General features: G+C 40.6%; 1 protein-coding gene across 1 annotated transcript in view; it reads left to right on the forward strand.

The window, feature by feature from the left end:
* WDR35 (WD repeat domain 35) overlaps window positions 1-16,606 on the forward strand; it is an 83,772-nt gene that overhangs the window by 24,576 nt on the left and 42,590 nt on the right. Inside the window, exons 10-11 of the mRNA XM_077812493.1 lie at window positions 9,355-9,540; window positions 13,135-13,195. Coding sequence (XP_077668619.1) covers window positions 9,355-9,540; window positions 13,135-13,195 — 247 coding nt within the window. The remainder of the gene's footprint in view (window positions 1-9,354; window positions 9,541-13,134; window positions 13,196-16,606) is intronic.

The raw sequence follows: 16,606 nt of genomic DNA on the forward strand, positions 1-16,606 counted from the left end.
AGTACTTGATTTACTGGAAAATCTTAAAACATGGTTATTATCAGAAAATATACCTGAAAAAATGGTAACTTGTTATTGCATATATCCACTCCCTTTGTGTATGTATTCACCACACAGGTTTCTCACCAAACATACCTTTGATTACAGTCATTAATGCGCAGCTAGTAGAGGAAGCTATTTTCTGTTCTGTCTTATATGTCATCAACAAAATAACTAAGTTTTGAGTATCTGATTTTGTGCTAAGTGAAAAGAATGCAGCTTAATTTTTGCATGCCAGATTAAACTTGGAGTTCTGACAGTCTAAAAATGTTTTGATTTCTAAACTGACCAAATATAATCAGGAAGGTATTAATGGGAAATAAATACACACCATGGCAGTGTCATTTCCACAGGCACTCTTTTTCTAATCATTACTGCACTTTAAGACACTTCGACAAATCTGTTTCTGAACGAGTTTGTTAAATTTTTCATGACTACTTAGATGAGAATGTGCTCATGTTTGTGATTAGCGCTTCTGTCAGGGCTAGCAGGGGAGCAGGAAACTTCCTTTTTTGGAGGCAGGGGTGGGGGAGGGAAAGAACTTATCCATCAGTTTCTGAACAATCCATGTTTTTATTTTAAAAATGTAACCCACCCTTAGCATATTTGACTTTATTTACACTGAACAATTTCATCACCAGTAAAGCACCACTAGTTGTAGCAAGGGTGGAAGTTACAGTTGAGACAGGGCTCAGGTGTGTCTATTGTGGTTTAGTTAAACTTTACCTGATGGGGCTAGCTTTCATTGATAGTTACCCTAACCTTTCTGCCCTTCCATTTCCACCACTGCTACCACTGGTGAAGCAGCACTGGTGGTAAATTATGGATCTGAATTTTTTCCTGTGTAGGTGCATCATATGACTGCAAAGTTAACCCCTCCGTCTCCCTAACCCTACCCCCCTGGGCCGGCCTAGCGCCCCCTGCGGCTGGCTTAGTGCCCCTGGCATGACATGCACACAGAGCCATCCTTAGGGTACAGTGATTCAGGGCAGCCACCGCGGGGCCCTCCAAAGTGCGGGGCCCGGGGCCGCCGCCCTGATTTGCCATACCCTAGGGATGTCTCTGGCTATGTCACTCAGGGGTGTGGATTCTTTACATCCTTGAGTAATGTAGTTGTACCAATATAAGTCTGTAGTGAAGACCTAACCTAAAGTTTGTAACCAGTCACCAGGATAGTTGATTGAAAACATGGTTTGTATCTGCCCATCACAAAGTCCCTGCTTAATTCGCGATAGTGCAGAAATTGCAGATCCCACAATATTAGACTTTCACCGCAATTTTGTTAGCCAGGCGGCTGACTGTGGGAGACCCTGGCTGGGTCCCATCACATAGTTAAAACTCCATCAGTAATCATTGCAGCTAAGAGTATTTTACCCTTCTCAAAAACCATGGCCGGAACCCAGTAATCAGTTCTGTACTTTTTTTTTAAACAGCTCAGACAGGGCTCTCCAACCATGTTTGTGTAACCAGTTTGGTTGGTTCTCCTTCTTACCAAGTCTCTGTGGTAGAACATCCCAGAGAGTAATTAGATCACATGTTGATGATGCTGTTTTATGTCTGTCAAGCTGTCTAGAGTGTCTCACAGCGGGGAGTGCCAACCTCAGGGTAGACTGTTAAGAAACAGGGCACAAACCCCAAACTGGTTGCGTGTAGATTTAACCAACCAAGTACTACAACAGCCTTCATGTAGAATCACAGTCTCCTTGGGTATTCTGCTCTATCTTGTTACCTTGGGAGGCTTGCCTTTATTATATAGATGGTCCCTTACACCAAAACAATATTCAAGTTACAACAATATTCAGGTTACTCCCAGTCCCAAAGGACTAGTCACTTACTCCAGGTCAATTGTACCTCAGATCACACACCAAAGACCACGCTTGTTGCCAATTCTATAATAAACTAACTAAAGATTTATTAACTAAGAAAAAGAAATGAGTTATTTACAAGGTTAAAGCAGGTAAACTTACAACACAAATGAGTTATAGTTTTAGATTTCGAAAAGGTAACAGAAACTGCTGTAATATGCGAGCTCTATATGTCCTTTAGGGCTAATCTAAGCAGCTTGGGGATCCCTTTCTTATGCTTAGAAATTTTGCCCTGTACAAATTCCACTTCTGTTTCCTTCTCGTCAAGCATTTTTATTCGTATCCTCCATACATTATTACATGATACATTATTATCAACTTAACATGTATTTTAACCAGGCTAACAGACAGGTGAGCCAGACTGGTTTCCAGTTACGCGTTTGTCAGTGTTCAGTGAGGCCTAGGGGCCTTGGCATGAGCTGGTACCTAGTCTGCCAGCATCACAGTGGCTGTTTCCTTTGGCTTCCTGTCCTGTGCTGGAGACATGATGAGAGAGCTGCCTAGGTTTTCCCAGAATGCACTTATACAATACCATTGGGCAGTGAGTGTAAATGTCGTTTTGATGGCAGAAATACTGCTATACGAACACAAACTGAACTGTCCTATTTGTAACTGGTCACAAAATTACATTTTAAAAGTAGTAGTGTGAAAAGGGCCTTAGCTTTATTCCTCTATGTGCTATATAGCTTAAACCTATACGTCTGGGAGACTTGAAAGAACCCACTCTCACTGAAGTCTGTGTAGGCTTCTAGCACATTAGAATAGTATAAGTTTTATTGTAAGTGACTGTTGGTTCATTTGTAAAGATTTGCTTCAACCATTTCACCTTCTGGGGAAAATCTGACATTATGAATAACTTTATTCGGTACAATTATATTACATTTGTTTTCCTGTGTAAAGTTAAAAAATCATATTATTATAAAACCGGTAGTACACTTATTAAAAGGCAAGTAGACTGACATTTATGTTTAGGTACAGTTAAACAGTACTTATAAAATCTTTACACTATGTTGTTGTATATGACTTTTTAAGATGACAAACACAGCAGTACAAAGTGGGCTCCTGGTTAAGAATTTAGCAAGGCATTGCTTGCCTGTTCTATCTGATGTTATCTCGTAGCAAATGTATGCTGTCAGCATGCTGAAAAAACTGTGATCCAAACAAAGAATATTCCTTGCTGTTCAATTTTAAAGATAACATAATAGTGGAGAGGGATGATTGAAGTAATGAATTGAAAAGATTGCTTGTTTATGTTAACCATTCAAGTTTTTGTTAACTAGCATTTAAATAGACTGTAAAATAAAGCTGCAAGGATGAAAGAGCATAACATGAAACTTTCAGACGAACATATTGCAACTATAATTAAAGACAGTGTTTCACTCTGTTGTAAAAAGCCACTGGAGAATGATTTGTGTCTCCTCAGAAAAGACTCCAGATAGTTCATTGTAAATTTGCTGGAAGAAGCTCTGGAAATTCTAACCTGCCTCAGAGGAAGTGCTGCCTGGTGTGTTCTGTGGGAAATTTGTAACAACTGGAACACATGCCTATGGCTTTTTATATGTATTTGTTTTTCTTAGAACTACCATTGGTATGTATGAAACACTGAAAAAACATTTTCGGGTTGCATCCCAGGATGTACATATTTCCAGACCTGGGTTAGAGATGGCAGATGAAGGAAAAAGGGATTTTTTTAAATCTGAGTTCTAAGACCTCTGTGTGTAAGCTGCATTTCTTTCCCTTGCAAAACTGAGGCTTTGTGGGAACAGCTGTCCTTGCATAAAGATATAGATTCTTAGCTGCTCATTTGGATTTAATTACTCTTTCACAATTATTTTCTACTTTATTAATCCAGCAAACATATGGAATCTATTGACAATATATTTAGTGGCAATGTTAAAGATTGCTAGTTCAAAGCTACATTTCTTCCTTTAATATGTAGCACATTTTATTACTTCTTTTCATGACTTTGGTGTGCCCTTCTGATTATATCAGTGCCTTCCTAATGGGAAGTAGCTATTCACACTGGCTGCTGAACAACCATCAGATGGTAGTGATTGAAAGTCATTATTGACTTGGGCCATATTTGAACCCGTGACCTAGAGTTGAAAGGCTTAGTATCCCATTATCAGTCTACTAAAGCATCCAGTCCCCAATATCTTTCCTTTTAAGTACTATTAACAACAATAACAAGTGGCCACAAGGCTGAGAATTGTATGACACGCAGTTAATATTCCTTGCCACTAGTAAAAGTAATGAATGTGGGAGGTCTTGTATCTACTATTATTTAGCATAAATTGAATGGAATTTCTCTAAGAATAGCTAGATTTAATTATTTCTTTTAGTGTTAAAACCTTGAATTATTGCTTCATTTTCAGAGTTTTTGATGCTGTTTAGAATGATTTGTCAGTTATTTGGATAGTAGTGATTACCTAATCTGGAGATTGTATCTACCAAATATCAGATTGATATTTGCATAATTTTCCTTTAAAAAATTTCTGGAATATTTTACTCAGATGCGTTGGGCACTGTCAGTCATTGGTAATCTCACCATTGTTATAAGTAGAAGTAGCAGTATTTACAATTTTGGTGGTTCCTGGACTTTCACAATTTACCCCTTAACTCACTGAGACCATTGCTATATATGGTGACACACAGTAAAATAATATTGCATAGACTTGAAAATTTACAATACTATTTATGTAACAATTCAAGTTCCCTTGATGGTATTATTTAATTATATGACAGTTGCTGTTTGAAATCTAGTGTGAAGAGGATCCTCAGAATTCCTGGCATAGAATGCACTAACCAGCCAAGTGCACTTTCCAAACAGTTGTTATTTCTTAGCACATAATGAAAAAAATATTTAACAAAGGAAGAAAAACCACCAGCGAAGGTGTTTTCTCAGATGGGCCCTACATCTTCAATTCCTATAGGTCCTGCCTCTATCAAAACTTCCTCAGGCTGAACTCCTTTTTTTCTTTATATCAGAGAGAGGTTTCCCATCATGCCTCACTCTTAAAGAGCACTCTTTCCCTTCTCTGGTGGGGTATATCTATCTTTTCGCTTCAGATAATCCCTAAGAAATGATGAAAACAAATTGAAAGTAAGTGGCCATTTAGCTAATATAAAATCATTGGTTGATTTTAAGTTGCAATGGTTGGCCTTTTCATTGCTGGCCTTGCCTTTTTGTCTTCTCTCTGATTCCATATTCCCAGACGTCTACTGATTCTTTATTTTTGGGAGGGATGAAGAAGTTAGTCGTCTTATTTTTGTAAGAAATTATGTGATTATTGTGGGGAGAGTTATTTTTAATGCTTTAATAATCACTTGGTTATTTTGGCCTGTCCCAGTCTTGTAAGATTGCAGGGTTTGGGATATTTGTTTGATTTATTATGTTTGCTATGTGTTTGGGAAGCAAATCCAAAGGAAAAAAGATTTCAGGAGAGTTGGCAGTTTTTAAAAGAGGCATTATTAAGGCACAAGAGCAAACTATCCCAGTGCGTAGGAAAAATAGGAAGTATGGTAAGAAACCACCCTGTTTTAACCAGGAGATCTTCAATGACCTGAAACTCAAGAGTCATACAAAAAGTGGAAACTAAGTCAGATTACAAAGGATGAATATAAAAAAAGCAACACAACTATATAGGGACAAAATTAGAAAGGCTAAAGCACAATATTACATTAAACTAGCTAGGGACATAAAGAGTAACAAGAAAACATTTTACAACTACATTAGAAACAAGAGGAAGACCAAGGACCAGGCAGGCCCATTACTCAAATTTGGAGGGAAAGACAATAACAGAAAATGTTTTAAATGCCCTTTTTTTGTTTCAGTTTTCACCAAAAAGGTTAGCAGTGGTGGGACAACATAGTGAACATTAGTGTAAATGGGGTATAATCGGAGGCTAAAAAAAAGAACAAGTTAAGAATTACGTAGGCTTGGTCTGCACTAGGAAATTAGGTCGATATAACTACATTGCTCAGGGGTGTGAAAAATCCACACACCTGAGCAACATAGTTAAACTGACCTAACTCCCAGTGTAGACATTGCTATGTCCACGGAAGAATTTTCCTGTCTACCTAGCTACCACCTCTCAGGGAGGTGGAGTGCCTATGTCGACGGGAGAATCTCTCCTGTTGGTTTAGGTAGCATCTTCACTGAAGCACTGCAGTGGCGTAGCTGCAGCCATGCAGCTGCACTATAGTAGCGTTTTAAGTGTAGACAAGCTCTTAGACAAGTTAGATGTTTTCAAGTTCAGGAACTGGCTGAAGAAATGAGAACTTGTGGGAGATGGGAGAGATCTCAGAGGACCGGACAAGGGCAAATACAACACCTAGCTATAAAATGCAGAATAAGGACAATTTGTGATTAAGGCTTGGTCTACACTACAGAGTTAAGTCCATGTAAGGCAGTTTGTCGACCTTACTATGTCTGTGTCTACAGTACTGCCTTGCTCCTGCTGATGTAACTACAGCAACATAATAATTCCACCTCCACATGAGGCAAAGGGCTTATGTCGGTGTAAGTCAGGGTGACACAGTGACTTTGTAGACACTGTGTTCTTTACATTGGCTGTTGGCTGTCATTCTTGTCATTTTTCTGGCTCTGCCTGAGCTGTGAAATTGACAAGAAAGCTGGATCCTGGCTCCCCAGCTGGGCTGCTGCTAGGTCTCTGCTCCAAGCCACACTGCCACCCAGGGTCCCTTTAGGGTCCTGGCTCCCCACTCGGAGCACAGCAGCCAACTGGACTCAGGGTGCAGATCTACCTGCTGGAGGCAAGAAGCCCCGGGCAACTGCTTCCCTGCTCCTGGCTGGGAATGTGGAGCACCCCTCTTCAGTCAGTGGAAGCGCTCTTGTTGAGGACGCACACCACCGACAAAAGGAAGGTAGTGCGGACATCAGCTACTGCAGTAATTTCTGCAGTGGCTGTAAGTTGACCTAATATAGGTCGATTTAAGATTGTACTGTAGACATGATCTTATAGACCAGTCATCTTAACTTCGGTACCCAGGAAGATAATGGAGCAAATAATTAAGCAATCAGTTTGTAAGCACCTAGAAGATAAGGTCATAAGTAACACTGACCGTGAATTTGTCAAGAATAAATCATATCAAACTGACCTAATAGCCTTCTTTGACAGGTTAACAAGCATTGTGGATAGGGGGAAAGCATAGATGTGGTATATCTCGATTTTAGTAAGGCTTTTGATACTGTGTCTCATGACCTTCTCATAAGCAAACTAGGGAAATATAGCCTAGACTTACCTACTATAAGGTGGGTGCACTGCTGGTTGGCAAACCATTCCCAGAGAGTAATTATCAGTGGCTCATAGTCAAGCTGAAAGGGATCTGGCTTGGGTCTGGATGGTTCTATTCAATATTTTCATAAATGATTTGGATAATGGCAGAGAGAGTACGTTTATACAGTGTTGGACTATACCAAGCTGGGAGGGATTGCAAGTGTTCTGGAGGACATGATTAGAGTTCAAAATGATCTTTACAAACCGTAGAAATGGTCTGAAATAAGTGGGATGAAATTCAATAAGGACAAATGCAAAGTACTACACCTAGGAAGGAATAATCAGTTGCCCTGGATGAAATGACTTCTTAGGAGTGAACACTGCAAAAAAGGATCTGGGGGTTATAGTTGATCACAAATTAAATATGAGTCAACAGTGTAATATCGCTGCAAAAAAAACAAAAGAACATATATTAGCAGGATATATTAGCAGGAGTTTTGTAAGTAAGACATGAGAAGTAGTTCTTTCACTCGACTCAGCACTGATAAGTAAGGCTGTGAGTTTGTCACAGAGGTCAAGGAAGGTCATGGATTCCATGATTTTCCATGACCTCCGTAACTTTTGCAGTGGCCGGTGCTCCTGGCTCGGGCAGCTCGGGCAGCCCCTGCGCCAGGCATGCTGACTACTGCTAAAGCAGTCTCAGGCCAAAGTACCCCAACTTACCCCCGCCAGTAGCAGAGTTTGGGTGTGAGAGGGGCACGGGGTTGAGGCACCTGATGGGATGAGGTGGGCTGTGGCGGTGCTTACCTAGGGGGTTCCCCGGAAGTGGTGACATCCTTCTTGCTCAGCTGCTAGGTGGAGGCATGGCCAGGCAGCTCTGCATGCTGCTTCCGCCCAGAGCGCTGGCTTCACAGCTCCCATTGGCTGAGAACTGTGGCCAATGGGAGCTGCAGGGGCAGTCCCTGCAGGCAGAGGCAGAGCACAGAGCTACCTGGCCATGCCTCCACCCAGCAGCTGAGCGAGGGAGATGTCGTCGCTTCCGGGGAGCCCCCCAGGTGCAGAGCCATGGAGGGAGCCAGCACCAGCAGGGGTCCCAGGCAGTGTGCCACCCCCCGAAAGCAGCCAGGCCACCCTCTCCCAGCACCCACTCCCCCAAGTTTTATTCACTAGTATTTTTAGTAAAAGTCATGGACAGGTCATGGGCTGTGAATTTTTGTTTACAGCCCATGACTGTCCATGACTTTTACTAAAAATACCCATGACTAAAACGTAGCCTTACTGGTAAGGCCTCAGCTGGAGTACTGTGTTCAGTTTTGAGTACCAGACTTCAGGAAAGATGTGGATACGTTAGAGAAAATCTAGAGGGGAGCAACAACAATGATTAAAGGTCTAGAAAACATGGCCTACGAGGAAAGATTGAAAAAACTGGGTTTGTTTAATCTGGAGAAGAGAAGACTGAGGGGGGACATAAATCTTCAAGTACGTAAAATGTTGTTATAAAAAGGAGGAAGATAAATTGTTCTCCTTATCCACTGAGGACAGGACAAAAAGTAATGGGCTTAAATTGCAGGAAGAGAGATTTAGGTTAGACATTACGAAAAAGCTTCCTAATAAGGGTAGTTAAGCACTGGAACAAAGTGCTAGGGAAGTTGTAGAATCTCTGTCATTGAAGGTTTTTAAGAACATGTGTCAGTGATGGTACAGATAATTCTTAGTCCTGCCTCAGTGCAGGGCACTGGGCTAAATGATCTGTTGAGGTCCCTTCCAGTCCAATATTTCTATGATTTCTAAGATTCCAAGTCCAATTCCCAGAAGGGAAGTGTTCACATCACAAAAATAAACACAGCAATTGGTACTTGTAACAAACTCAAAAGAGAATAGATTGTGGAAAGTGAACTCTTCTGTCATCCCTGGGGGACTACTCCAGTTCAGGGTTGAGATGGGTTGGTGTAGCAGTGTGGGAAAGCTAATTCCTACCCATTTTGTTAATTAACAGAAGGCTTCGGTCTCCTGGATTGTCAATCCAACAATTTAGAACAGCAATAAATTTACAATTTTTGATACAGCATTTCACTTGAGAGGAAGGGGGAAATATTGATAGATGTTGGTAGTGTATATGAACCACACTTTTTATACAGTAACAATGTACTACTTGTCACTCAATTTGCATAATTTCTGGTCAAAATTAACAATGTTGTTTTTCTTGTCAGTGGGGTTACTGCTCCAACACAGTGGTTTATGCATATACCCGACCGGATCGTCCTGAATACTGTGTGGTTTTTTGGGATACAAAAAACAATGAAAAGTATGTGAAATATGTCAAGAGTCTGATTTCCATAACCACTTGTGGAGACTTCTGCATTTTGGCAACTAAAGCCGATGAAAACCAACCTCAGGTAAAATCTTTTTATTTTTTTTTTAAATCTCACTTGAAACAATCTCAAATTTTAAATGGATGTTGTCAGGCACAAATGTGGCCAACCATAAAATTACAGTCAGGTGGTAGGAAAATGTACCTCAGTTTCTGAATCTGCACCATTCTATCACCTTCAGTTAAATCTCGCCACCATTTGAATGGGACCACACTTTAACGAGAGAAAAATTGCAGCAGCAGCTAACTAACAAACTCTATCCTCGCTGTTCTTACAAACAGCTAATGGGTGTGTAAGGAGAAGAGCAATGTTAACTTTTACTGCTTTAGAAATACTGAAAACAATTTTCAAAGAAATACAAAATCAGTATTTAGAAAAAAATCAAGACTTTAAAGATTGTTTTGGTCAATGGAAAGCAGAAAATGAAATAACTATTATAAACCCAGACCTGAAAAAAGAGTTCTGTGTAAGTTCAAAAGCTTGTCTCTCTCACCAAAAAAAGTTGGTCCAATAAAATGTTACCTCACCAACTTGTCTTTCTAGACATATCTGACAGCAATCCTTTCATAATAATAATAAAAAAGTCACTGATCTATTGAGTCAACCTTAAGCTGATAATCTACATGTTAGACATCTTTTGTTTTAAAATAAATGAAAACCCATTAATTTAGGCCTCTATTCAGCAGGGTATGAAAGCACGTGTACAGTCCCATTGAAGTCAATGGGACTACTCAGTTGCCTAAAGTTATGCATGGATTTAAGTACATGCGGAATGTGAGCTGTAGCTCACGAAAGCTTATGCTCTAATAAATTTGTTAGTCTCTAAGGTGCCACAAGTACTCCTTTTTCTTTTTACGGATACGGCTGCTACTCTGAAACCATGCTGAATTGGGGCACTTAATGGGAGATTTTCTATTGTGTTCAATGGGCTTTGGATCAGACCTTTATAGGGAGCATACTAAAATGTGCAAGATATGTCCCTCTCAATTATAAAAACAATAAAAGAATTTGAGCTAATATGATTAAAATAATAGGAGGGGAAAGATGGAATAAAACGTACATTTCCAAATGTAGTGTCCAACTTCAAGTCCAAAGACTGGTTTACACTGGAAAATTAAAGAATATAAAGAGAGAAAATGAGAGTGAGGTGGGGATGCAGGCGCCATTTCTTCTTTTAACTTTTTAAAACAGAATTATAACAATAAATCATGCTTGTATTGTTTGTTCTTTCTATCATAGTATGATCTTTCATATCTATATAAAAGGTCTGTAGATGTTGCTAAAGGTTAGTACAATGAACTGGTCCTATTATCTATACGTTTACATTTCACATTCCACTTTCTTTTTAGCACCTAGATACTACGACGATAGATGCTGTAAAAGTGTCTAGGATAAATGTACATTTTACTACCAGATTTACATTATTTAATGGTTACTGCATTCATTTCTGAATTAATTCAGTTATTTTCTATATCATATTTATGTTGCTTACAAAGGAGGAGCATGAGACGGTGTCAGTTGGTGCAACGGTAAAAGAATCATTTTAGTGCTAATTCAACTGATTGTATAGTAATAGTGTGCTGTGGTGTGTGCTGAAAATATGGTGCTATGATAATGGCCAGAAACATCCCACTATATTTAAGTGCAATTAACTGAGAGATTTTCCTGCATCGTTTAAAATCTGCAGCTCTACTGGTGTGGGTGAAGACATTTGATCTTCTTTCTTGGAAATAAATAAGCAAAACCCTTTTATTTTTAACTGTTCAGGATTACAAATGTCTCTTATCTTTCAGTTTCTTCTCCACTTCTCTTATTACTGGTAGGTCTGTATCTCCGATGCTGCCTTTACTCTTGTCCCATCAGCCTTCTTCTGATGTCATAGCATAGAATCTTAGAAGTGCAGCAACAAGGACATGGTGGAGAAACTGAAAGTAGATAAAATTTGGGGATAATTTGCCAAAAAAAAAGGGGATGAAAATCAATTATAAATAACAGGTGTGGAGTCTCAATTTTTGATAGTGAAGTCAAGGAATATCATTGTATTTAATCTGCAATCTAAAATTTTGGCTTAAACTAACAAAGAACAATTATGAGAAAATCAGAGAAAAATAAATCATAAGTTATTAGCTCCTGCTCTCCACTTACTGAGAGAATGAGGGGGGTGGATCACCTGCTGAAAAGATCTTTTCTTTTTCGATGCTCAGATGTTTTATCTTTTTCTGAGCAACAGACTTTTCGTACACCACATGCATTTTAAGTGCTATATATTTTTGCCTTCTTATGTGCAAGCTATCTGTGCAGCAGTTTAAAGGGGCAGGTGATACAGTTTTTTCCATAGCCTCTGCAGTCACGTGACTCAGTCAGCAAAATGAAAGAACTGTGGAGAGCTAATTCTTTTCCATATCTTGGAGAGCAAGTATACCAGCTCCTTGATGATCTCGGGCATAGAAATCCTGCTTTTGAACCTGGAGCTCCTGCAGCACATGTTGCTGTCAGTTTTCATGTGTCTCATTTAATAGGCCATCACTTTCCTATTCAATCATGGTAAAACTATTTGATGTAAATGTTTCCATTCCAGGGTTTGAAAAATAAACATCCCAATGGCAAATAGGTAGCATTTCTGGATAATGGGGTCCAAGCTGCCATTTTGTTTATGAGTCACATCTTCCTCAGTCTCTTGGCAGACTGATCCAGACGATCTATTAATGTTCATAGCTTTTCCAAGCAGCAGCAGCAGAGTAAAAGCGGCAAGATTCTAGTCAGTTTTTCTGTAGCTGCTTAGAATCCTGTGGTATTGGGAAGTCAGGTGGGTAAGGCCAAAGCAAGAACTCTGCCTTCTTGCAGCTACAGAGATGTCAGATTGCAAATTTGTCATATACCTGTTAACCTGATGCTGATACCCTCAGTGACTCCATCTTTTGTATTTCTACGCTTCAAAGGAAGACCTGCGGCTGGCCCATGCTAGCTGACTGCGGCTGCCAGGGCACAGGTTGGGGGGCTGTTTCATTTCAGTGTAGACTTCCAGGCTCGAACTGCAGTCCAAGCTCTGGGACCCTCCCACAGCGCAGCGTCCTAGAGCCCAGGCTCCAGTCCAAACCCAGAAGTCTACATTGCAATGAAACAGCCCCACAGCCTGAGCTCCACGAGCCTGGGGTGTCTAGTTGCAGTGTAAACATAGCTTGAGAAATGTCTGACAGGACAGGACTCTTATAAGGAATCACAGCACAGTACACCTTCTCAGACACTGGGATGGGAGTCTGGCCTTGTCACCAGCATATTACCCCTTGCTGGTGCAGACTCTTGTTCTTTCATGCCATCTTTTGACTAGTAGATGCAATCCTTTGATAGTGTGTGGTTAATCATTATTTCAAGCCCCGTTTCGTAGTTTGAGTCTCATATAGAGGTAGGAAGTAAGAGTAGCATTATTCTCATTTTTGCACTGCATTATGTTTGATGGCTTTGGTACTTTAGCTCTCCATGCTGCTGAACAGGATTGTGATCCTGTGAGATGTACAGGTTATGAGCAGCATTTCACAAAAGGAATACCTTGTACAGTATGTTAACTTTCCGAACTAAACAAACATAGTAGCACTGATATTTGCTCTTATTTCCATACAGTACGTGCTGGTTCTTTGCAATTCTATTGGTACACCCCTCGATCCAAAATATATTGACATTGGTAAGCAAATACTAACAATGCTGTTCTGTTGCTTTTCCCACTTCTTATACCAAATATCTTATAATGGTCATTTAAACTACTGTTTAAACTGTAAAACTGTTCAATAGGACAACAATATCTTGTTTTTACAAATCCTTCAATTTAGCCAGGATGGGTAAGGAATGGTGTCCTTAGCCTCAGTTTGTCAGAGGGTGGAGATGAACGGCAGGAGAGAGATCACTTGATCATTACCTTTAGGTTCACTCCCTCTGGGGCACCTGGCATTGGCCACTGTCAGCAGACAGGATACTGGGCTGGATGGACCTTTGGTCTGATCCAGTATGGCCATTTTTGTGTTCTTCTGTTCTGTGTCATATCTACTATGATTCTATTATATCAGCCACTGTGCCTTCCTCTTAGATTTTAAATATAATGGGAGAGTAATCAATAGAAATTCAAGGTCACTGTGGAGTTAACTGAGATATGTATTAAGAACTGGGTATTAAACCACTATTTGTTATTAATAAAGTAGTTGTAAATACTTCATTTCTATAAACACACTTCTATTGCTCATAAAAAAGGCTGAACCTACCCTGACTTTGCTGATTAATGCAACCTATTAACAATGGGATCTTTTTTTAACTGGTACCATTTCTCTGTTTTTCAGTAGACATTTTTAATGACTTAAACTTTTTCCGTTACAGCTACAGTAATGTTTCTATTATTAACAAATGCACATTTCTAAAGAGTGAATCCTTGCTCAGATCTGTTAAAATAGTTTGACTCCCACTTTCACTAAAACATGTTGCAGCTTCCCAAATAACCTTTACTTTTAAAAACAACTTCTCTCATTACTTTAATGTCAACTACATCTGCAGGGTCATCTAAGGATAATATATGTGCCTCTTTGTAACATTAAATATTTAAACGTAATTAAACATTAGAAAGTCAGGTTCATCTGACAGATGTGAACTTTCCCTGCTGGTTAGTTGGTTGAGTTGCATTAAAAAAATATTCCAAATGGTTGGCAAATGCTATTAATCCTGCAGTCTTTACTTAGGCAAAACTCCGAGTGAAGCCAGTGAGGTGTTTTGCCTCAGTAAGGACTGTCAATTGCACTCTAACAATCAGAGGGAAGCTTTGGGACAGATAAAAGAGAAAAATAAACTGACAAACTTCACAGTTTTTCAGTTAGTAAGGCCCTGTTGTCCAATTCAGCATTCAATCGTTGTTACTGAAATGTGGCAGTGACATTCTAAATCCCTGTTTTCAGTTGTTCGTATCTTGAGGAACTTTCATTTTTCAGGAGATGTTTTCCCATGCTTGCTCTTTGCCCCAAAATGATTGTTCAAAAAAAGTTTGAGCAAAAATATTCAGTAATTTTTGAATATGAGAGTACAAAATATATCTCTGTATTAAAAATATATATATTGTAACTCTTTAGCAGCTCTGCAGCCACAATGGCTGGAAGTTGAAATTTGGCAGTAGTAAAGTAAAGGCAAAGTGCCTTATTTATTCACGGGAACATTGGTTGTAATTTCACCATGTTATGAAGTTTTTAAAATAGCTTACTGAGCATGTGTGGCACTTTACTTTTTATGAGCTCATTAAGTGCAGAGTTAAAGAAGGATTTGCTCTTTAGGCGCACATAGCTAATTTAGTTAGACAGTGAAAGCATATTGAAACAGATTGCCCTAAAACTGGGAGGGGTTAATGAGTTTGAGTTGCTCATAGTAAGGCTACGTTTTAGTCACAGGTATTTTTAGTAAAAGTCAATACAAATTCACGGCCCATAACCTGTCCATGACTTTTACTATATACCCCTAACTAAAACTTGGGCGGGGGGGCTGTGGGCGCTCTGGCCCGGGACTCCCGCTGGTGCTGTGGGAGCAGGCAGCGGCACATGGCCTGGGACCGCCACTGGTGCTGGGGGCAGGCCGGGCAGCGGTGTGTGGTCCAGGACTCCCGCTGGTGCTGGGGGTGGGGCCGGGCCATGACACACGGCCTGGGACTCCCCACTGGTGCTGAGGGTTGGCGGGGCTGGCAGGGGTTCCCTACCCGGCTCCATGTGTCCTAGGTGGCGGAGGGGCGAAGGGGGTTCCATGCACTGCTTCTGCCACAAGCACCGGCTGCGCAGCTCCCGTTGCCCGGGAACTGCAGACATTGGGAGCTGCCACGGCAGGGCCTGTGGGCGCGGGCAGCATGCGGAGCCCCCTGGCTCCTCCTCCGCCTAGGAGCTGCAGCCTGGGAGCTGGGGAGCCCCCACATCCCGAGGTAAGTGCCTCCCTACACCTCCCAGCCTCCTGCTCTTAGCCCTGAGCCCCCTCCCACACACCCAAACTGCTTCTGCTGGCCCAAGGGCTGCCTGGGTCAGGCAGCCTGGGCCAGTCACGGAAAGTCACGGAATTTGTGACCTCCGTGACGGACTTGCAGCCTTACTAATAAGATTCTCAGGAGAGTAGGGGTCTTTCCTGTGCACCTCTTGAGACTCTGGTGTCAGATTTCCAGTCTGCTTGTTGTATAGATTCTGCAGAATCTAGGCTTAATTTTTAAACAAAAACTTAACTTCTAGCCCTCCTGGTTGTGAAAAGAACTTTGTGATTGTAAATCAGTGCATTGTTGTCTTCAGAGAGTCTGAAACAATGACTTTAAGAATCATGAACGTTGCCCCCATTAATCTTATTTGAGGTATCAATTCCAAAACTAAATATTTAATAGTGCACTATTTTATTAGGTGAAATAGGGGTAGGGGTGGTAGTTAAGTCCATAGGAGGAACACAAAGACAGGGAAGGAGGAAGAATAGAGAGAAAAGAAGATGGGAAAGGAAGAAAAGCAAGGTCCAGAAATAGTTGTGATCCTAAAGGCAAGCTTATTTTCTCACTTAATGCTGCTGAACATAACTTAACATGTAATACTGATACCTAAAAGTTCAGTTACTACATAAAGGTCCTATTCTACTATTTTGTGAACTTCACATTGATGGCACTAAGAGATTAGCTGTGGATTGAGAACGTATTCCTAAATTTATGCCCAAGTCCATAGATCATAATTAAAATGAAATTCATCCCTCTTTAAAGGGTGTTTGACTCCCAAATAAATGAAGTAGAATATTCTGATATTGTCATAGAATCATAGAATATCAGGGTTGGAAGGGACCTCAGGAGGTCATCTTGTCCAACCCCCTTCTCAAAGCAGGACCAATCCCCAACTAAATCATCCCAGCCAGAGCTTTGTCAAGCCTGACCTTAAAAACTCCTAAGGAAGGAGATTCCACCACCTCCCTGGGTAATGCATTCCATTGTTTCACCACCCTCCTAGTGAACAAATTTTTACTAATATCCAACCTAAACCTCCCCCACTGCAACTTGAGACCATTACTCCTTGTTCTGTCATCTGCTACCACTGAGAACAGTCTTTGGAACCCCCTTTCA

The sequence above is a fragment of the Eretmochelys imbricata genome, chromosome 3 (assembly GCF_965152235.1).
Source record: "Eretmochelys imbricata isolate rEreImb1 chromosome 3, rEreImb1.hap1, whole genome shotgun sequence".
Taxonomy (NCBI): domain Eukaryota; kingdom Metazoa; phylum Chordata; order Testudines; family Cheloniidae; genus Eretmochelys; species Eretmochelys imbricata.